The sequence below is a fragment of the Podarcis muralis genome, chromosome 6 (genome assembly GCF_964188315.1).
Source record: "Podarcis muralis chromosome 6, rPodMur119.hap1.1, whole genome shotgun sequence".
In the NCBI taxonomy this organism is placed as follows: domain Eukaryota; kingdom Metazoa; phylum Chordata; class Lepidosauria; order Squamata; family Lacertidae; genus Podarcis; species Podarcis muralis.
In genome coordinates this window covers 97,611,471-97,635,120 of record NC_135660.1, presented here as the reverse complement: position 1 = coordinate 97,635,120, position 23,650 = coordinate 97,611,471, and the positions used below count along the sequence as shown (strand labels likewise).

Sequence of the window (23,650 nt, the reverse complement as noted above, 5' to 3'; positions counted from 1 at the left end):
ACCACCCTGAAATCTTTTGATGAACACCTGGAATGCTTTTGGTGCAAGAGATCTTTTTTTTTAAAAAAAATGTTTCTCCTCATTTCCACAAGGGTAGTGGAGGTATTAGGATGGATTACCTCTGCAGGTTGATTGATCTACATGCTGGGCCTTCGAGGATTGTTTGGGGGGAGGGAGTTTGGGGAGGTGGAATAAAAGTAGCAGTTTCTGAGGCAGTTTTTAGATAGGGATTAGGATAGGGTTTAGTTTGGGAGATAGGGCTTGATTTGAGATGAGAGATAGGGATTAGGATAGGGTTTGTCTGAGGGAGAATTGGTTCTGATTTGAGTTGAACATCTGCTCTGAGGAGACTATAGAAAGATGAAAGAGCTTTGCAGCTTAGATAGGAAGACCAGACTGAGTGTCTAGGGAAGGTGGACAGACCAGAGTTACCTGGAGGGCTGAGTCTGAGCCAGGAGAGGGAGAACCTGTGGGAAGACAGACTCCCTGGGTCTGTTATACTAATTCGAATTGGAGTACTGTGTCCAGTTCTGGGCACCACAGTTCAAGAAGGACACTGACAAACTGGAACGTGTCCAGAGGAGGGCAACCAAAATGGTCAAAGGCCTGGAAACGATGCCTTATGAGGAACGGCTAAGGGAGCTGGGCATGTTTAGCCTGAAGAAGAGGAGGTTAAGGGGTGATATGATAGCCATGTTCAAATATATAAAAGGATGTCATATAGAGGAGGGAGAAAGGTTGTTTTCTGCTGCTCCAGAGAAGCGGACACGGAGCAATGGATCCAAACGACAAGAAAGAAGATTCCACCTAAACATTAGGAAGAACTTCCTGACAGTAAGAGCGGTTCGACAGTGGAATTTGCTGCCAAGGAGTGTGGTGGAGTCTCCTTCTTTGGAGGTCTTTAAGCAGAGGCTTGACAACCATATGTCAGGAGTGCTCTGATGGTGTTTCCTGCTTGGCAGGGGGTTGGACTCGATGGCCCTTGTGGTCTCTTCCAACTCTATGATTCTATGAATACCTCAGGAGTGGGGTTGTTAAGAGAGTGGGTAACTGAAGGAAAGTGCCCCTCGCTCATGAACCAAAGTATTAAGCCATGAAGGAAGCTGCGCTGTGTCCAAAGTATTTAACTGTCACACCTGACACAACCAAGTAAAGGAATGAGAGTGAAGTAACAGAAACCAAGTTAAGCATTTTACCACCTATTCCAGAAACCTGGACATCTACCTGAAGCATACTGGCTGATTTTTTAGCAAGTGAAGTTTAAGAAAAGTTTTGACATATTTATATTTAGTTTAAGTAATAAGTTAACTTCTCCCTGAAAGCACGCATCCCCTGACCCAACTTTGTTTCACCAACCTCTTTTTGTAAATAAAAGTTTTCTTCTTTGATCAATTCCTGCCTGACACCCCTGAATTGAAGTTTCCCTCACACAAGACCCCCGCAAGATAGCTTGGGGTAAATTGTAGAAATTCATTTTATTGGCGTACCATGCAGTGGGTCTGCTATATTCAGTTGGGGGCGATTAGTGGGCTGAGTCTCTACAGAAGACAATTTGGGTGTAGACACAGAAGCTGCTAGAGTACCTTTTGCGGCTGAGTGAAACTTCCTTCTCGGTATGTTAGGCTTGGCTGGTAAGGCAGGTCTGGGAACGAGGGCCAGAGGGCAAGTGGAAGAAGCCCTATAATGAATTTGACCAAACATGACGCAGAGTGTGATTGAAGGCCTATGTCTGTGGCGGCAGAGATTATTCCTCTGCATCATCATCATCTTAGCCGTGCAGGCTTTTCCTTCAGCAGAGCTCTCTGAGTGGTGAAATAACTGCTTTAGCCTTATCCCCATAGTTTTGGGTTTTTGACTCCCCTGCCCCCAAATTGGAAAAATACTGTGGCCATGTTAGGAAGTGCTTTGTAGGTAAAATTCCTTACAACCGTACTGATTTGGAGTGCTAAATTAGAATACCAAATCCTCACTGGTCCAGACCCTCTTCATCTTGCTACATCCGATGAACTTCAGCTATTGACACTAGAAGAAGCAGACAAATGTGCTTGGGATTGTTCATCCTCAATCTGCCCAATCGTTATTTATCATGACTGATGAAGGTTTGCCCGGGGAGTTTATTGAATGGACTCCTGCTAGTTATCTGTGAATTTGAGAAGGAGGGAGGGAGAGCAATACCAAGACTGCTATGAGACCACCTTTGAAAGAACCCCACGTTGATCCTTTGTATCAGAGCAAGGAAAGGCCATTGCACAAAACAAGTTGAAATAGGTCTAAACTGCTTGGTTCTTTCTATGCTCTGACCCAGTATATAAGGAAGGGTATATGTATTATGGGGACGCGGGTGGCGCTGTGGGTAAAAGCCTCAGCGCCTAGGACTTGCCGATCGAAAGGTCGGCAGTTCAAATCCCCGTGGCGGGGTGCGATCCCGTCGTTCGGTCCCAGCGCCTGCCAACCTAGCAGTTCAATAGCACTCCCGGGTGCAAGTAGATAAATAGGGACCGCTTACTAGCGGGAAGGTAAACGGCGTTTCCGTGTGCTGCGCTGGCTCGCCAGATGCAGCTTTGTCACGCTGGCCACGTGACCCGGAAGTGTCTGCGGACAGCGCTGGCCCCCGGCCTCTTGAGTGAGATGGGCGCACAACCCTAGAGTCTGTCAAGACTGGCCCGAACGGGCAGGGGTACCTTTACCTTTTATATGTATTATGGTATCATTTCTGTTCTTGCAACAAACTTCTGGTCATCTGAGAAATGATGACTTTCTTTCAGTCTGTCTTACATGTCATTACTAATGCGAGAGCGCTGAAGAATGACTGAAAGTAATCAGCTGTAACCATTCTCCTGCAGCCTAAATTTGAAAAAAAAAAATCTTTCTTTATACTAATGCAGTCATTCAGCTTGAATTAAGCCTCTATGTGTGTGTTTTGCATTAAGGCTTTTATTGCACTTGATTTCATTATTTGTTCCCTTTTCATGGCTGAAACATATTAATCAACAGCTTGGCTGTTTCTGTTCCTTTTCTTGTTAACTTTCTACCTCTGTGTTTCAATCAATTGATGTTATTTATGCTACAAACCACCATGAGAACTTCTGATCAAGGGTGGTATGCAAATTTAATGATTAATAAATAATAATGACATCCCCCCCTCATTTGTGGTTTGCCACAATATTTAACCTTCCTACAATTATAAAAATCACTTGATTAATGTAATATTAGGGCCAAATGGGCTACAGTTATGTCACATGTGTGTAAATGAGGAGTATTTGATGCTGACTCTAATGTAGTATAGAAATATGATAACTGTGTTAAGGCTGTTTGCAGCCTAAGTAGCACAGCAGGGTCTTGTGTCTCAAGGACCTGCAGTATAACAACCTCATCCAGGCTCAACGTATATTTTATTATATAAAAATAATAATACATGTGACTTAGGATCTTAGTACCTGAAGGACCACCACTTCTGACATGAACCAGCCCTGACCCTGCCGTCTTCATCAAAGGACCTTCTCTGTGTGCCAGGGGAGTGGTGGAGGTTGGCTGCATAAGAATGAGGTTTTCAGTGATATCTCCCTGTCTGTGAAACACACCTTGTGCCACCATTGTCAGGTTTTAGGTGCCAGGCTGAGCCATTTTTATTTACCCAGGCTTTTGATGTTGAAGCCAGTCTCCACTGTAGCGCTAACCTTTAAGAGGGTGGGGAATAACTTTTCCTCCTTGTTAAAATGGCTGGGTGAACATTTTTAGGAATCTTTACATGTTTACTTGGTGGTGACCATAACCAGGAAGGCTTCCATTGATGGTCCGAATGCAATTGCAGGGTCTTGTGCCACTTTGTGTGTGCACTGAGTCTAAGAAATTGAAATGAGAGCTGCTGCTATAGAGATCTAATTGTTGCCTTCTAACACTCTTGCACTGTGCTCCTTTGCTGTTCTTGGTGGAATGTAGTATCTCTTGCCCTCCGCCCCCCTTTTTAAAGTCAGGTTGTGCTGCTACCATGTGGTGTTAACCAAACAATTTGGTGTCCTAGACTGAGATTTTGCAATCTAGCATAGCAATTAACCTTAGAGTGGTACCTCGGGTTACAGACGCTTCAGGTTACAGACTCCGCTAACCCAGAAATAACGTATTTTTCGCTCTATAACATGCACCAGACCATAACACGCACGTAGTTTTTAGAGGAGGAAAACAAGAAAAAAAATATTCTAAACGAAATAGTGGATATATGATTTTTGTGGTTCATGCTGTGGCCACAGACATGTGATCTGACAGTGAGTTTGGAGTAGCCCAATGCAAAAATCCTGATGATCCATGTGGATCCATGCTTTGTAACCACAGAGGAGGGAAGGAAGGGGAACCATGGATCCTCTGCTCACGACTGCAGCAGATCCCCCCCGCCACCCGCAGGCATTCGCTCCATAACATGCACAGACATTTCCCCTTACTTTCTAGGAGGAAAAAAGTGAGTGTTATGGTGCAAAAAATACGGTAATACCTCAGGTTAAGAACTTTGCTTCAGGATGAGAATAGAAATCACGTGCCAGTGGTGCAGCGGCAGCGGGAGGCCCCATTAGCTAAAGTGGTACCTCAGGTTAAGAACAGTTTCAGGTTAAGAACGGACCTCCATAACAAATTAAGTTCTTAACCCAAGGTACCACTGTATTAGGAACTGCTAGTAGACACTCTCAGCTCTTCAGGAGTTCCCTGGAAGTTCCACCCTGTTGTTCCCTGAGGCAGGAATTTCCCTCACCACCACAACACCAATTTATTACTTATAACCCACCCATCTGACTGGGTTGCCCCAGCCACTCTGGGTGGCTCCCAACAGAATATAAAAAACACAGTGAAATGTCAAACACTAAAAGTAGTAAGCATATGCTGATTCATAGGAGACCAGTTGAGACTGAGTCCGAATTACATTTTCAGACGTCTAGCATATTGATCCACTTTTCAGAATATTCCCAAAGCAGAGGCACCAGGATTTGCTTGTCCCTCCTTTTAGACCGCCAAATCAGCAGTCTTGTGCTTGGTACATTTCTTGTCGTAGTGCTGCTGAGCTACGTGTGTGTGTGTGTGTGTGTGTGTGTGTGTTAAAAAAACACCAACCCAAGTTTTCATTAATGCTCTTATTCTCTTTTGTAAAGAAAGTCATTCTCTAGAGGTTAGAATTTATTGCGCTTTTCACATGTGTGCTGACATTTTTGCGATGGCTTTGCAGTATGTTTATATTGTGGTGTGGTTTATGAAAGAGAGAAAGCCAATATTGTGTTTGATATTGAAGAGCAGCATGGTAAATTCACCTCACAGATTACGGTATATGTAGGGTTTTTGTTCAGAAGCACCTCTATATGTAATGCTGCTGGCTGTAACAGTATCAAAATGTAAGCTATGCAGTACCAAGAAATACATTCCCCTTAATTTTGCACATTCTGTACCTGATGAGAAACTTATTTCATGTTGGGAGCAAAATGTTTAATTCAAATGGCCCAATAGGCACATGTCTCCACTTCAGACAATGCCCGAATCCAGAATCTAAGTGGGCTGCTTCAGAATGATTTGGAGTCTGTCCAATGCAAAGCAGGGCTTCCCTGAAACCAGGCTGCTCCAAAAGTTTCTGCTCTTCAGAAGACTTAGAACATTCAGAGAACTGGTTTCAGTCTGTCTGTTTAGAAATAGTTAACATTTCACCTCCAAGCTCGTCATTAAAAAAAAACAAACAAACAGTGGAAAAGGAAGACTATGGAGGTTGTCTTGTGACTGACAGCTCTAGCTTCCAGCCAGGAACTAACCAGGGCTGTATCTTTTTTTGCTTCCAAACAGTGCTTTTGGCAGACCCTTCTGAATACCTTGTTTGTATAACTGACTGTTGGGGAAAGTGGCCGAAGGTTGCAAGTTCTTCTTGATGTTCATTTAGTATTGACATATTAAGAGAAAACATCCTGTTCTGCATAATTCAGCATATGTAGCTGGGAAATGGGCTTAATGATGAATGTCTACAAATGTGTCACCAACATGGAAAGCTTGGAAAGTTCTGCCCTATAGTAAGAAACTTGCCTTAGAGTTCAAGAGTTCATGACTTTTAAAGCTGAGCAGGTCAAGGGCCAGGTGGTTGCTAGCTTGAGAGCTGCATGTAAGCTGCTATAATGACCTGGCTATAAGTGCAATACAAAAAATTGGCAAGATATAACATACTATTAAAACATTAAAAATGTTGCACTTTCTCCTGAATATCCTATGGTGTTGGTAGTTCCATAAATGTGCTTTGCTACAGGCACTGTCTTGATCACCTTGCATTAGAAATATTCACTGACTTTCAGCCATATACCCAGAATTTGGCAGTCAAGAAGAAAGGAAGGTTAAAATTATGTTTCACATATTGGTTGGCATGACCTTCCTGTCACTCGAGTTTCCACATTGATATTGACTATTTTTAGGAATAATACTATCCCATGTTGGCTAATTCACAGATGAATACATATTCAGAGCTTAGTCAGTCTGCTTGAGCTAGAGGCTCTGGCTGTTTTCATGAGCAATGAGCACTGCCTGGATTTCTGAATGACCCTGTTCCATTCATGCAGTGAGCAGCAAATATCCAGTAAGGGAAATCTTTTTTGTGCATCAGTAGTTCTTGCCTGTATGTTCTCAGCTGTTTTGTTCTTTGGGGAGCATGAATTGTTGTGTTCTATAATTGTCAAGAGGATGTGGCAAGGGGAAAAAAGAAAATTGCAGATGTTCCAGTTTGGATTACTTCTTGACTTCCTTGTAAAGGAGTTTATTAGCTCTCCAAAAGTCATTCAGCCTTGTGTCTTTGTCGGAGCACAGTTCATAAGAGTTTTCATTTGAAGTGGTCCCTTGTAATAAGGTTTTAAGACAGAGAAGTTGATGCAGACATTCTGCCACTTTTCATAAAGGCAACAGCAATAGTAATATGAAAACCGTTAGCAGATAACAGCTTCTTTGTGGCTGTCCTGGGAGTCTTGGAGCTGCACCTCACTCATAACTGAAGATCTCTCCTAACTTATGATAGCTCTGCCAATTTATTTTCCTTCAAAGTCAGAGCTTTAGTAGTTTACAAAAACCATTCCAAATCCTATTGTTTTTCCTCTTTCAAGCTGATACACCTTGTTCAAGTGAGACTCAACTTTATTTATTTGCATTTATTTTATTTAAAATATTTTGGCTCCTCCATCCAAAATGGCTTAGATTCAAAACGGAAGACAAAATAGCACAAAATTTAAAACGTTATAAAAACTTATCATTACATTTTTTTCTCTTTTTTAAAATACGATTTTGTTAAAGCTTTTTCATAATACAGTAAGATAAAAGAGAGTAATCTGAATAAAAACCAAAACAGAGAGAGGAAGAGAAAGGGAAAAGAGAACACAGTCTCTCTCAAAGGGTAGTTCTCAACCCTTGTCCCACACAGAAAGTGGTGAGGCCTTCCAGCTCTCACCTGGGAGCTTTCCTTTCTTCTACCAGCCTCTCACTCTAGATTCCAATTCTTTTCCAGAACCAGAGAGAACATGGGAGTTCCATAGCCATGGGTCTTCCCACCTTAACTGACCAAGAGGGTGGGCACATCAGAAGAACCTGTGGAGCACATCTTAAGGTGCAGGCAGGATGATATGTTTGACCCAAACTGTTTATAAACACTTCATTATTAGTGACATAATTCATTCATTGAATTATGATCTAATTCCAGTGAATTAATAATTCATTGGGAACTGGACAGGAACTGGGTAACATTGCTGCTTGGGCAGGCAAAAGAGTCTAAAGTCCAAAAAATGTGAGGGGGTTGTACGAGCTCATTCAACCTTCTGTCACCAGGGTTCTCTTTATTCCCTCCCTGCATTTTCCCCTTTTGCCTGTCAGCTTTGAGAGAGCCCATCCTCCTCACCAACTTTTCCCTTTGTATAGTTTTAGGTTCTGTTGGAAAGTTCTAATCTGTCATTACATGGAGCTTCTGCCTTGTCTTGCTTGACAAAAGGATGCAGGTTTTAATTCGTAGTGTCTGCTCCCCTGGTGGCATGCAGTAATTAGTTTTTTGTTCTGGAATCGGAGGTGGGAAATTGAAGTCAAGCTAGGAGCTTATTAATTGAAGTCAAAACTTTGCCTGCTATGCATGTAAGTCAGGGTTGCCACACACAAAGCCTAGCAAGGAGGGGCTGGCTATCTGGCCGATTGGGGTGTCCAACTGGAGTGCTCCTTGGCCTGCATGGATTCTTGAACCATCTTCAAGGCTAGGAACAGCAAACCCTTAGGCAGAGCTGATTCGCCAGTAGCTGCTACTTCTTGCAACAGCAAAGACTGTTCCTTTTCCATTTTGAGGAGTCTTTAGGAATATGGAGCAAAGTGGGTTGCATTAGAATGGAGTGCACAGTTTGCTAGCATTTTCCTGGAAAGGGTTGGAAATGCCCTCTAGCTATCTGGTGATATTGGAGAGCAGAACTGTCCCTACATGTAAGATATTTGGAAGGTGAGCAGTGCCATTAGATCATAATCTAAAGCTAAGTGCTGAAACTGGGTGGGGGGCAGAGATTGGTGGTTTAGGGGAGCAGTGGAGGGATTTGGGGAGGCAAGGTAGCACCTTGGAATTTGACCTTAAGAGTATGCTTGATTTTTGCTAACTTGGTCCAATCACGTCATCCGAATCCAACCTGGCACCTTGGACATTGGATGGCTTGGGTGACAGTTTGGCTTTCCAACGCATTTTATGTTAATGCCTAGATGTAAGCCATGCACAGGTTTCTAGATGTAGTTATCCTTTTCTAGAAGCATTTTATAATTTTGCTATTTAATAATATTCATTTCTATAATCATTAAGATATGTGAGACCTTTGGTGATTTTAATGTATTACCTCGCACAAAACTTTGACATCAGTTTGGAGGGGATACCAAATTTGGGGGTTAATATTTAAACACAGCCTTGTATATAATGTGAGCTGTGGCAGGACCCCACAAAACAGTAGTACCTCTGGTTACTAACTTAATTCGTTCAGGTTCTTAACCTGAAACTGTTCTTAACCTGAGGTACCACTTCAGCTAATTGGGCCTCCTGCTGCCACTGTACTGCCGCTGCACGATTTCTGTCCTCATCCTGAGGTAAAGTTCTTAACCCGAGGTACTACGTCTGGGTTAGCGGAGTCTGTAACCTGAGGTACCACTGTATTGGGAATGGACAGATGCCTTGCATAGCTCCTGGTACTGTGTCCACATGCCTGTTTCACTACTGCTGTGATCTGTTTACATGGGCCAGTATTAATATCATGCCATTAATTCTAATCTAGTGGTGACAGTATTGAAAAACGATGACATAACAAAAGGCCGAGGGCTATAACAAACTCAGCTGCAAATGATTTGGCAAATGTGGCAGAGAATACAGCTGTGTCTGTTTTCATAGATGAAACATTTAATGCAAGCTATGTCGTGATGAACATAACTCATACTTGATTTACAATCAAGGTTGTTGTTCATGTATGTCATATTGTCTATTGACTGGATGAGCTGTAATATTCTCCAAAGTAGATTTTATTGGCATGTGTAGCAGATCCCACTCCTCTGGCTACCAATTGTGGCAGATCCCACCTACGTATGCTCTAAATAGAGCCACCATGTGTTATTGTATTGTTTTTGTGTGAGGGTCAACTTATATCCTTGAAGACTCAGGCAGGAGTTGAACCAATAAAGAAAGTTTTATTTTACAGAACAAAGTGTCAGGAGATAATGTTCTTTCAGGAAACTGTTAACTTATTAATAATTATACTTAATCTAGTGGATGATACCGGCTTCTAAACAAGGTAATAAATGCACAGCTTCTTTTAAATGTCAGCTGCTTAATTCAGTTTTTACTCCTCAGTTAGATGTTACAGGTTCCTAGACAAAAGTTTATTTCCACTTCTTTCACTTCAGTTCCTTAACTTAGTTGTTGTGTAGGTGTTACAGCTTAATACTTTGGTTCTTTCTGTCTGTTTCCCAGCCTTTGACCAGTCATACTCCTGAGATGCCTCTGGCAGTCTAACAGACCCAGGGGATCCCCACGCACCCCTTTTTTCCTGGTTTGGGAGTCTTCTCTTTCTGGAAGATCTCTCCCCTCCTGACTGGAAGGAGACCCAAGGAGACCGTCTCCTCACAGCTTCTCCTTCTCCTGGCTCCATCTCAGCCCTCCGGTTAACTCCTGTCTGAATGCTCTCCCAAGACACTCAACACCGTCTTCCTATCTAAGCTCAGAGACTCCTTTCTCTAGCTGTAGATATTTGCGCCAGGGTAGATGCTACACACACTGACCAGGACCAACTCTCTTTCTCTCCCTCCTGCTCTCTCTTAAACCATCTCCCCATCAGACTCCTCTCTCTGAAACAACTCCTTTTATTCTCCTTCCCAAAGTGCTGGCTCCGCCCACCCCGTCTGGCTAAGTAGCCAATCAGAGAGAGGCTACATTCCAGCTGCGTAAAAGTCAGACTTTTCTACACCCGCATCTGTCTCTCCTCCACATAGTCAGTCCAGAGGCCTTATCACACTTGGAGGGTACATCCAGGCCCTGCAAGAACATGGATCAGGGCCAGGGAAGGGTGTGGCGTAGGGAGAATTCTCAGGGTTGGAGGGCCACATTTGGCTCCCCATCCCTGGTTTCAGGAAATGAGCCAACTTCAGGTTGTGAAATAGAAACACTAACCAGAGTTTCCAGTTCAGACAAAACAAGTCACCACAGTTAGCTGAAAAAGGAAGCGAAAAATATCCAGTCTACTCTTCACGCCTGTGGCAGCGGCAGACTGGGAGGGGGGGGGCAAGTTCAAAACTCACCCAGGCTCATTCCTTCAGCAATTTAGATTTATGCCTGAGCAAAGTCATTTATCTTCATTAAGGCTCAATTCTAACATTACAGGAATGGTGTGGTTTTCTCTTTTCCTTGTGGCTCCATTCTATGCTACTCCATGTAATTTAATACTATAGTATCTGGTTTTAGTTGTGCTGGTGGTTTTTTCCACTTGATCCCGCACCTCTCATGTTTTTGCTGTGTATTCTCCATCAGCTCATAAAGTGACTATGCCAGGGTGTGTGGAGAGGATTATTTTCAAACTAGACGGTACCTATTCTGAGGAATAGCCTCCTTCAGTTATTCTTCTGTAGAAGTACTGCCTAGTTTGAAAAGGACCCCTTCTACACTTTGACATATTTCGCTTCATGAGTCAATGGAGAATACACTGGGCCACCTGTCAGTCTGCATTCTGCCATCTGCTTAAGACCTTTTAGCTTACTAACTTTGAATGCAACTGCTTCTTCATCTTCTTTTAGAAACCAGTGTCTGCTTTTGTTCTTGTTGTTTTTATAATGTCACCCACCTGGCAGATTGTGTGCCACTTGGAGCAATTTTGTTTTAGAAAAGTGTGGCATGAACTGGCCTTAACACAGTCACCATTAGGAACCGAGGCTTCCAAGCAGACCCCTATCAGGCACGTTGAGCAGTTCAAACAGTTCAGAACACTTGATATACTGTACATGAATTTGCAAATAATATTCTGTTTGTTTGAGCATCACTTACATTCTATTTCCTACCTGAAAGTACATTAAAAAAAGAAAACTCCAGGTGATTACCTACCAGTACACCTGGTTTGTCTCTGGTGGCAATGCCTGAAACACTTATGTATACTGTACTAGTAAGCATTTCATTAAACTAACGAATGATATCACGGGCTGGCTATGAATATATAGACCTCATGATCATTCTGTGATCTGAAAGGAAAGATGAAGAGATATGATCTCAAGATCACACACTCCATCTTGTGTGCATTTTCAGACTGAATCTTTCAGTCACAGTAAGGAGTGAATATTTTCATGTTTAAGGTTACCATAAAAAAGCTGCCAGATAACTGACTAATTATAAAAGGTCACATATGAATATCAATTGGATGGGAAATTTAAGAAAAAAACTGCCCTAGTTTATTAATTTTGGAGGAAACAGTTTAATGAGAATCTTCAGCCATATTACTTGTTTTCTCTGCAGTAAACTTTGCTGCCAAAGCCAATAAGCTCTGATCATGGGGTGTCTCCCCATTAAACCCATACACTAATAGATTTGTTGTGCTTTAGAAATAAATGCCGTAGTAATAGTTGGCAAAAATAAAACTCTCCCGTCCTCCTCTCAGGTTGTGTTTGGTCGCCTTACTTTGGCCCCCATGCCAATGCTGAGCACACAGCTCCCAAAATGTTGAATCTCTCCCATCACTTTGATCACGTGGCACCCTTTTCTTAAACAACTACATTGGTTTTCTGTTTGCTCCCAGATCCCAACACACTCTACATGTTTAACCTCAAAGCCCACCATGGCCTTGCCCCCATATCTCCCCATTGCATTTGCTTGTCCAGCTCCCACTCTCAGCTGGCCAAATGTCTCCTATTCCCTACAGTGCCTTAGCTATTCCCCTTGCCACTCCTTTGTACAGTCATACCTCGGCTTACAGATGCTTCGGGTTGTGTGGTTTCGGGTTGCACTCCGCGTTGAAACTGGAAGTACCAGAATGGGTTACTTCCGGGTTTCAGCTCATGCAGAGAAGCACTAAATTGCGCTTTGCACATGCGCAGAATCACAACCCACACGTGCGCAGACGTGGCGGGTTGCGAACATGCTTCCCGCACGGATCACGTTCGCAACCCGAGCATCCACTGTACTTGAAACTTCCTAACAGAACAACTTTGTGATGTCAGAGCAATATTTAGCAGAACTGTGTTTTTTAGACCTGCAGATGTTTGTTTATTTATATAAAAAAATTCTATACAGTGGTACCTCAGGTTAATAACTTAATTCGTTATGGAGGTCCGTTCTTAACCTGAAACTGTTCTTAACCTGAGGTACCACTTCAGCTAATGGGGCCGCCACGCCGCCACGTGACTTCTGTTCTCATCCTGAAGCAAAGTTCTTAACCCAAAGTATTATTTCTGGGTTAGCAGAGTCTGTAACCTGAAGCGTCTGTAACCCGAGGTACCACTGTATACCACCATATCGTAAGAAATATCAAAGTGGTTATCTATCTATCTACAAAATAGCTACAAAAATTAAAATCAGGGACCAACAACTAACACAAAAATTGTCCAGTAGCACCTAAGAGACAAACTAAGTTTGTTCTTGGTATGAGCTTTTGTGTGCATGCACACTTCTTCAGATACACTGAAACAGAAGTCACCAGACCTTTATATATAGTGAGAGGGTGGGGAGAGCTATTACTCAGAAAGGTGGTGGGAGTGGGTGATTGTCTGATAGGTGTGGTAAAACTGTTGACGACTGTTGACGACTGCAATTGGTCTTACAGGAAAAAGCAAGGGATGAGATGGCCATTAACCATGTGCTGTTGAGTTATTCATTGTCTTCCTTTTATTTCATCTCAGGACATTTTTGACCCAAAAATCTGCGATGTAATTTTTACTGAAGATGCCAAGATGGACTTTGAATATATGAAGAATTCTGAGTCCTCAGTTTGGTATGTTAAAATTAAATCATCTATAAAAAGGCTGCATATCTGTAGGAATTAACTTCTTTTCCTGCTAGACACACATTTACTCAGCTTAGATTTCAAACTGTGCTCACAGAATAATATATCAGGAGGTTTTTAATGTTTGTTTTTTCGTTGTGCTTTTATTAGGTTGGAAGCCACCCAGAGTGGCTGGGGCAACCCAGTCAGATGGGTGGCGTTGAAATAATATTTTATTATTATTACTAGTGTTATTATTATTATTACTATTATTTCACCAGTAATTTTTTTAATAGGTCTGACTGGTAAAAAAATTTAAATAGGTCAACAAATGATTGTCTGTGGATACAGATTGTCTTCAGTTTGGCCTAATGTGCACTATATTCTGTAATTAATACAATTCACCGAGGGATAGATTTCTTTGTTCGTTTCAGAGTTTTCTAGAAGTCCAGTCAGAAGATTTTCAATTTAAATGGTTGCCGGCCAATTTAGACAAGTTTGTTATCTGAAGAGTAACTTGATATGAACATGGTATATGAACATATTTATATGAATACTTTTCGGTCATATTCCAAAATTGTGTTGTTTGTAGATAATCAGACATGCTTTCTTCAACAGTGCTGCACATGATTTTTATATATGCTGTTGATTTTACAAAAGACAAATTCCTGTATCCTGGAACATGATATTGTAAATGCATGACATGACTGATGTTTTCAAAGAAAACAAAAATGGTTTTGAAAAGTAACAGTAAATATGAGAAATGGTGTCATAAGACTTTTTAAAAATAACATTTACAAATGAGCCAATATAAATGATGACGAAATTCAATCATTTACCAACAGCACGCAGGCTTCAGATTTACTAATAAATATCAGAATCTTCTGGCAGTTCCTTGTGCCCTCCTAAAGATTTTAAGATGCTTGATAAACGTCAAATTTGGGTGACTTTCTGCCCTATCGTTTTCTGATGAATGACTTTTTTAAACGAATGTCTGAAATGTAGCAGATATCTGAAAAACTATCCACTACTTGGAATATACCAATGAATCTTGACAATCAGGTTTAGAAAAAAGGGGGGGAAAGTTTAATGCAGAGAAGCTTTCATACCCCAAAACCCATTTAGCCAGATGCACCAAGTGTACACCTCAGTGCATAAATTTGTGTATATGTGTGCACATGAGCGCGCACACTCCCTTTTATTTTTTATGCTCAGACTACCCTTATATGGACTTTTGTGATTCTTTCCTCAGGATGCGTCTAGGAAGGATATATTAATGCAATGGCGAAGCTGCATGCTCCAGCACTGGGGGTGGAGAGCAGGAGGGGGTGTGGCTGGCGCACATCCCAAGGGCGTGGCATGCCACCTGTGGGGGTGTGGCTTCCATCCTGGGGGTGTGGTGCGTGGTGGGGGTGCGCGACACGTGTCAGGGGGTGGCCGCGATGGTACCTCCCCTCCCCAATGGTGCCGGGGCGGTGTGCTCCCCCCTCCCCCATTCCTCTGCCAGTGCATTGATGGGGGTTTCTTTTAACCCCTTTCCTTCCTTCTGTTTTCCACCCAAAAAAATCAGTCCAGAGAAAATGGGCAAATCAGATTTTAGTGACAAGAAATTCCTGGCCATGCAGTTTCTAGTTTCTGAGTAAACACAGAGTTCAATACGTGCCAAAGCATGTTGGAATATCTGCAGAGGAACACACTAGGTATGCAGGCAGAGCTAACTGTGCAAAGCACATGCCCCCCTCCCCTTCAATACAGGTGTTTAGTCGGAAAAGTCGGAAAGCCAAGTATAGATTGTACATACCGTAGATCCTAATGCGCCTATAATGAATGATGGAAGGAAAAAGGAGGTGAGCATTGACCCACACGCTAGTCATTTTCTCACCATAACATGAGTAAATGGCATTCCATTTTGTTCTTTAGGAACTGGACTAAAAGTTTGCCTCTTGTTCATTCGGTTCCCTGGTGTATTCATGCTGTCTTTTAATCATGGCTGCTTCTTCATAGATGTAGCTAACAAGGAGGCCGAACTTATGTAACTGGAGTTGTACCTGTGCTTCCACAGACAGCTAACACAAACTAGCTAATAGGGATTTTTTATTCCAGTGTTCTTCAGCCTCAGCAGCGGAAACCGATGACTGATTGATGTTCCTATTTGTTCTAAAAGCCATCACATTCTGCGTGGCTTAAAGGCTACAAGCCAAGTTCTATAATACTGAAACAAAACAAAGTTGTGTAACACTGAAACTGCAAGTGGAAACCAACTGTGTGGTGCTATATACTTTCATACCCTTTCCCACAAAAAATAATACGGATTTATATCGATCAAATCTTGTACTTTGTTGTTCCAATAAAGAACAAACAGAATCCATTTTTCAGAAACGTATTATTTTGCTGCCTACCTCTTCTTACCCTAGTAATAGTTACCAATTTCATGAAAGAAGCCATATCCCAACTGCTGGTCAACTATAAATCAGTAGAAAGTGAAAGAACATTTTCTCAATGTTGGTATATTGCCATTTTAGCTTCAGCCTGTACATGAACTATCAGTTCAAAATCATCATTTAATACTGTACCCTTAAGATGGCAAATCTACGTTGCAACAGGATCTCTGGGGAGATCTTGACCCATAATATTTTATTTCTGTCAGTGCAGTTTCTCAAAATGTCTTAATCTTTAGACAAGCCCATATAATATGAAATGTATTTGTTCCAGGTGTCTTGCATCTCCAGCACTGACCACTAAGCCTTGGACAGATCTTGTTTAATCTGGCTGGTATCAAATACCACCTATCTAATATTGTAGAAATGTTTCTTTGAGATTCCCAAACCATGTGCATTTATCCAGTGATACATATCAAATTCCTATTTCACTTAATAGTTTCCAGATGGTCCTAAATTTGCTATTATTTTATAAATCAGGCGTTATGCGCTGTGCAGTTGGTTAGCAGTTGAAATTAATATTTCAAAACTTGTGTGATTCCTTAATGAAACGTGAAGCCTTAGTAATCTATTTGTAATATCCCCATTTGGAAGTATTGAAGAAAGAGCAGCTGCTCCTGACACAGGATCCCATTTCACCTGATAAAAGATCTTTACCAATCCTTCCTTTATTATTATCCTAATTTGAGCCTTCCATGTCTCTCCTTAAAGCTTCATGTCACCCAATAAGACTTTCTTATCACATTCAGCATTGTAGTAAATTGTAGTGAGTGGTGATAAACCCAGGCTTTTGCCAGTAGCAGGAAAACATCTGCTGATAGATCATTTTGCTCTGTATCTGGTAAAAAGAGTTTTTAACCCATATTTTAGGTGCCCAAGCATGGCTGTGTTGTAATATTGTTTGATATTCAGGAATGCCAACCACCTATTTTTAATTGCTGATGAAGTATGTTAGATATAATTCTGGATTCATCAATCAATCAATCAGTCTAAGGAGACTTTTAACAATAGAAACGAAATACATTGTACTATGCTTATTTTAATAACTGAGTTTCTTCCTTTCTGAGAAAGTGTTGAATTTTCCAGACTGGACAGATCCTCTTTTACCCTTTGTCTCCTTTCATCAGGTTAGAGTCATTAAACTCCTGAGTTATCCAAATCCCAATGCATCTAGCTGAGATTTTCTTCCATGGAATTAGATGTCTTTGGCAGTGTCATACTTAAGATTCTTCTGCATATGATACCCCAACCATTCTGATGTTTGGAAATGAATTTTGTACCCAGAGATCTGGCCAAATTCATCTGAGAGTTTCATGACCTTTGCAAATGATTCCTCTGGCAATATTATAAGTTACACAATCTGCATATTAACAGATTTTAAAGTGATTTACATCCTACCCTCAACCCAGTTATATATATATATATTAGTTCTTAATGGCTGTAATGAAATCTCCAGTAATAATGGCAATGACAGGCATTCCTGCTAGGAGCCTAGAGTCATAGCTTCAAAGATTCATATTTTACTCATAAAGATTGTCGGATTGGTGTAAATCATTTTAATAGGCAAGAGAATGACTTGGGGTTATTGAAAGCACCTGAGAGAGCTGGAGCAATTAGAAGTGTGCAGCCCCACTACTTTGAATGTGTTCAGAAATAAGCTGAGCTGTTTCCCTCCAAGATGTGGTTATTTCTAACTCTGTTCAAATTTGGCCTGCCCCCTAATCTGCAACGCCTACTTTTTTCTTCACACCCAAAAGTCCACAGAGGGAGCAGCATTTACCTCCTGTCCTGGCATGCCATAATGCAGAGCTCTTTGCCACAACAAACTTCCCATTATTCTCTGAAGGGTTTGGATGATGTTGCCACATGTATACCCCATCTTTTCCTCCAAGGAGCTTTAAGGTGTCAAACATGGCTTTCTCTTCCCTGCTTTATTCGTGCAGCCACCCTGAAAGGCTGAGAGTCAGTGGCTGGTCCAAGGTCGGCCCCTGAGTTTCGTGGCTGGCTGTAAGTGCCCACTCCTAATCTGCCTCTTGATCACCTAGTCCAAGAATGTCCAACTGGTCAATCGGGATCAACTGGTCGATCCCCGAGACGTTTTGGTAGATCGCGGCTCCTTTTCCTTTGCAAATGAGCATCTGCCCCTCCCCTTGCCCCGGCCTCCATTTGCGCATGAATGCTAGGACAGAAGACGGAGTTTTTGTTGTGATCGCTTCCTTAAGCGATCTTTCTGTGAGCGAGTTTTCCCCTGTAAAAAAGTTCAAACCTGAAACACCCCCCCCCCCCAAAAAAGGGGTAGATCGCTGCCAATTTTTCATTCTGTGAGTAGATCACAGTCTCTTGGGAGTTGGATGTCCCTGACCTAGTCCATTGGTATTCCTGGGGGTAATGTGGGGTTAGAACTGGGAGCAGTGCCAGAATTTGGGTGGTGTGAGTGGTTCCCCCCACACAGGGTGCTGGGTCAAGGGGGTGCATATTATTATTATTATTATTATTATTATTATTATTATTATTATTAATACAGGTACCTACTGAGAAGATTCCTAACAAAGCAACTGCACCAAAAGGAATTATTGTGAAAATAAGAAATATTTAGGAGGGGGTGTCAAATTTTGTCCTTACTCAGGGTGCCATATTACCAAAGTCTGCTCCTGCTGGGGGGGTCCAAGTTTCAAATCTGGCCTTGGCTGCAAACTGAGCCAGCTGCTATTTTCTCCATTATAACCCACCCCCACCCCACCCCCAATATGTACTAACCTACATACCTTGCAAAACATTTGTGGGAATTACTGAACTAACAGCCATCTACTTGAAATGCATTATTATAAATATTTAGTTTTATTATAATAATAAATTCAATATTGTTAATGCATAGGCTGCTGTACAGCAGGAGCAAAAAACAAAAGGTCCACTAAGGTTATAATCCAAAGTTTCGATATGTGCTGGGTTCAGGGAGATAGAAAGGACGTTTGGGGTTTATTTTTTGTTATTAAGGGAGGAACAAGAGAACAAAAGCAGCTTCCCCCACCCCCTTCATTTTCAGAGTACTAAATGTCCAATTTTATGTTTTGGTGTATACATTTAATTTCATTATATGTCATGGTGAGGGATGGGAACAGTTTGAATCCCAAAGAGCCAGTCCAATGTCTTTTGGAGCCTGTGAGGAGCAAAATGTTTGGACTTGCTCTGGTGTGAAGAAAGAGAAAGGGACAGAGAGGGAGGTGGAAGTTCTGTGAAAATTAAAAATCTGGAAAAGAAAAGGCAGGAAATTGAAGGCTGGGAAGTACTAAGATAAGAGAATGGAATGGAATGGAAAAGGAGGAAGCTCAAATGAAGCAGAGAAATGGGGGGAAGGTTGTAGCTCAGTTGTAAAGCAGCTCCTCTACAGGCAGAAATTCCCAGAAAGTTGAGTCCCCACAATCTGCAGGTACAGCTTGGGAAACTCCTGTCTGAAACCCGGAAGAGCTGTTGCCAGTCAGGGTAAACAACACTGAATTAGCAGGACCCAATGGTCTGACTGCATAAGGAAGCTTCCTATATAGTGTTAACATAGCCGGTTGCCCAAGTCTGGGCAGCCTTATTTCCATAGTATGCAAATCAAGATGATATCTTTGCTGCATTGCCCAGTTGATGTGTGCCTTCTTCCTGGCAGCTAGCACCATCAATTGGCCAGGAATCAAAGGAAACACATTTTTACCTGACCGCTTGTAGCCTGAAATGCCTAGGTTGGTTCCCAACACTATGCAATAACTGGGACCATGAAGTTGTCTGCACCAACAATTGGGAATTATCCGAACACACTACTGCAGACCACAGTGCAGATAGAATATATTAGGTCAGACCATAGCGTCCTCCAACTGGGATCATTGCCAACAGCATGATGATAATGATAATAATATTTATTATATTTATACCTTGCCACTCTGGTTGGGTTTCCCCAGCCACTCTGGGTGGCTCACAGCATATATCAAAACACACTAAAACATCAAACATTAAAAACTTCCCAATACAGGGCTGCCTTCAGATGTCTTCTAAAAGTCAGATAGTTGTTTATTTCCTTGACATCTGAAGGGAGGGCGTTCCACAGGGCAGGTGCCACTACCGAGAAGGCCCTCTGCCTGATTCCCTGTAACCTCAGTTCTTGCAGTGAGGGAACTGCCAGAAGACCCTCAGAGCTCGACCTCAGTGTCCAGGCTGAATGATGGGGATGGAGATGCTCTTTAGGTATACTGGGCCATGGATATACTTCTGTTCCACCTTGCTGTTCCTGAATGTGCTCTTTAAAGATTCCCTATCAAATTTATACATAGCAGCTGAGCATGTTCAGTAGCATTTAAGTGTGCAAACCTTACATGTGTGAAAGTTGTTGCAGAATTGTGCCTTGGGGTCTCATCATGCATTACAGTTTGAAGAAAGCATTAAAAACATTTTTTTTAAGTTAAATGAATGCACACATGCAAATCACTGATGCCACTTAACTCTGAAATATCATTTTGTTAAGCAGGTAATTCTCAAACGGATTGATGAAAACAAAACGATGACAAGTTGTGGTCTACAATCCTTAAATACGCTGATGGTTGTTTTCTCCTTGCTTTTGCCAGCAGGTAAGCCCTGTATTTTATTTGGCTTGGGTTTCTTTTTAAATGCTAGAAGAATGCTTCCATTTAGTTTTCTGCAGCAGAAACACCTTAATGAATCAGTCCAAGAGTTTTGCAGAGATAAGGATATCTGCTAAATATTGGGTAGTGTTCAGTGGTATTCAACTCAGAGTAGACCCACTGAAGTTAATGGATACGACTTACTTACATTCATTAATTTCAGTGGTTTATTAAGCAGGATTCAGAAGATCTAAAATTCATTAGGATTTTGTTAAATATAGCCTGCTATTTTTGTACACCAGTCAAGCTATACTATAGTCAGACTTATTTCACTTGGTCAAGAATGTGAATGGAAAAGTGTCATTAAGTTTAGTCTCATCCAGATATGCACCAGATGTGCTGGGGAATCTAATTTGTGTCCAGATGTGTATTGGCACAGAATATACCTGCAGACCTTCCTTCCTCAATCTAAAATGGAGTTTTGTTTTGTATGCAATTTATGTTTAGTATTTTGACATAGCCCAAAACTGAGCAGTCAAGTGGTCTGTGAAACTATGCAATTCTACCAATGAACTGTTTATAGCATTTCCAACATAGAAACCTAGGTAAGTCAGCCAGTTAATTTCATCACCTGCCTATCTTTTCTTCCTTAAGTTCTTCCCTTTGCCATTTGACATCATAGTTCTATATAACCTGATGGTATTTAAAGCAAATATGGTCTCTATCCTGTTGGCTGTGGTGTCATTTGCAGAGTAAGGTCCTTGAGTGGGCATGGGAAGAATAAAGATGTCAGGTAGAACTTCTTTTCCAACCCCATCACTCCATGAGAAGTTGTAGCAGTGGTTCTGAGGAAATCTGGAGCAGGTTGAGATTGACAGGGGTCAAACCCAGGTCTGCTAATATTCCTTTCTGGAAGAGTTTAAAAAATACATATTTATCATGAGGACTTCTGATGTTAAATCCAACTTCTTAGAATATCTGAGCTACAAATTAACCAAGTAACTAATTAATTTGGACCCAACTAACAACAGGCACCAACTGCACAAGCATGTAACCCTACCCTCTCCTGTATCAGTAGCACAACAAGCAAAGCCATCTCTGGCGCTCAGAAACTGCTGCCCACTTCTAATGCCCTGTCTTCCAGGGCTGCTGAGACTGTTCAGATCAGTTACAGCCGTTCTCAGTGAAATAGTAGGACAACATAGGGCTACAGCTCCTCAGCTCGGGTGGTGACTACTCCACCATCTACAGCAGCAGTGTTGACCATTGTGTAGGCGTGTTCTTTCCCATCCACTTAATATGAATCCAGATATCTGTAGAATCACAGCAGTAGAAAACGATTGTTCTTTTGATGGAGATATAAAAGACTGGAATTACTTTTCCAAAAATGTTCTACTCCTTTCTTTTCAAAAGAAGACTAACTGCCAAATGAAATCTGCCTGAGCTACGGGGGTAATGCCATTGGATGTTCATATTTTTTTTAATTTTACAAATCTTATCTGAGATCTGGAAAATAGTGATATTTTGCATCTGTCCTTTTTCTAATAGTTTGGAAACTGCTTTATAGGAATCTAATGATGCCATCTGTTATATGAGCAGAGCAAATATTTGGCCCCTGTTAGCCATTAGTCTTTACTTTTGCAATGAAATCTGCATTCTCCTCCCCTCATGTTCTCTTCGTGGCAAAGTAAAATTGTACGTTGTGTTGCCCAGGGTTTTTACTAATTTAGGATGCAGTCCTAACACCTGGCCAGCACCAGCAGGAGTTGATGGAGTGGCATAGCCAGTGCAGCATCTACAACCCCAGTCCTCACACCAACTAGGGCAGAAACTGGGGCAGTTGGGAGAGGAGAAATGCCCCTTCATTGCATCAGCTCCCAGGCTGGTACAGTGGGGAGACCCAGATCAGACCTGTTGCTGTTAGATGATGGCAGCAGGGTCTTCCCTATCTCTCTTCCTCCCTTCAGATGCCTTGTTTGAAAGTGAGAGTTTCCAAGGCATGCACTGGTTCATGGGGTCACGGAGAGTCGGACACGGCTAAGACGACTAAACAACAACAACTGCAAGGGGCGTGCAGTTTCACCCACAGTTTGGGCAGGCACAATGGGGCACTCCTCACTGTCAGAGCTCTCCTGTTGATGGCAGACCTTCCCTGCCGGTAGAAGCTGCTATAGCCAGGCATGGCTGGAAAGAAGGGCAGGTTCCCTCCATCCAAATCCCCTCCAGCATGTCAGGTTGGGGGCTGAATTGCTTTGTGTGTTTTTAAAGCACTGCTAGCAGTATCCTGTTCATATTTCATACATCTTTTTTCTTGTTGCATGCAGCAGTCATATTTCCTGTTTCTTTCTTTCTTTGTTTGTTTTATTTTTAATTGTTACCACATGCAAAGCTATTTAGAGCTTACTTTGAGCTATATTTCAAACTGGAGTACAAGAAGTGCTGGAGTTTAATAGCAAAATATGTATAGAATCAGCCTCTCTGAAAAGTTCATTCCTGTTTCCATGGCTGGGCTTTGCCATACCATGCAGAGAGGAGCAGAGCCTGGTCCTTTCCAAATTTTCATTTTCTGAATATGTTGCAGAGAAACCCTCCCATCCAAGTGTGAGCGTTCCACTCTCAACTGATTGCGTGGTGTGCATCTTTTGCCAGGATCACTTGACTTTTGTACCCAAGGTCAAAAACGACATTGTGAATCAGCAGTTAATTTCCATCTATAAATAGTTAGGTCTTGTGAGGTCAAAACATGTGCATTCTGTCTTTGATGTATACCTGAAATGAGGTGGCCAGGTGAAAAAAAGGACAGGTTCCCTGGACCTTCAACAGTGGAGTTTTATCTTACACAAGTAACCTGCTTCACCCTAAAAAAATTGGCCTTTTTGTTAAATGGAAAGTGGTGGAGAAATAGATTGGAAGGTGTGGGGTGACAATTGTTTGACACAACATCATACAACTTCACCACAATCATGGTGCAAAGAAACCAGGATAAATGTTCCATAAACAGGTCATCTGGAAGCAGCCTTGGTATGCTTTGATTTTAAAAAGCAATTTCTAACTGCAGGGACTAATCCTGGGGTTCCAAGTAAATTAAGGATTGTTTTGATTTTTGGAATATCACTGACGTACATTTTGCTTTTTACGTAAGACCATTAGCTGTAAACAA

At 41.8% G+C, this 23,650-nt stretch overlaps 1 protein-coding gene across 3 annotated transcripts in view; it reads left to right on the top strand.

The window, feature by feature from the left end:
* SHISAL1 (shisa like 1) overlaps positions 1 to 23,650 on the top strand; it is an 83,068-nt gene that overhangs the window by 17,554 nt on the left and 41,864 nt on the right. For all 3 annotated transcript variants that reach the window (XM_077930772.1, XM_028728714.2, XM_077930771.1), the window contains exons 3-4: positions 13,372 to 13,463; positions 20,397 to 20,496. In XM_077930772.1, coding sequence (XP_077786898.1) covers positions 20,430 to 20,496 — 67 coding nt within the window. In that variant the 5' untranslated portion in view covers positions 13,372 to 13,463; positions 20,397 to 20,429. The remainder of the gene's footprint in view (positions 1 to 13,371; positions 13,464 to 20,396; positions 20,497 to 23,650) is intronic.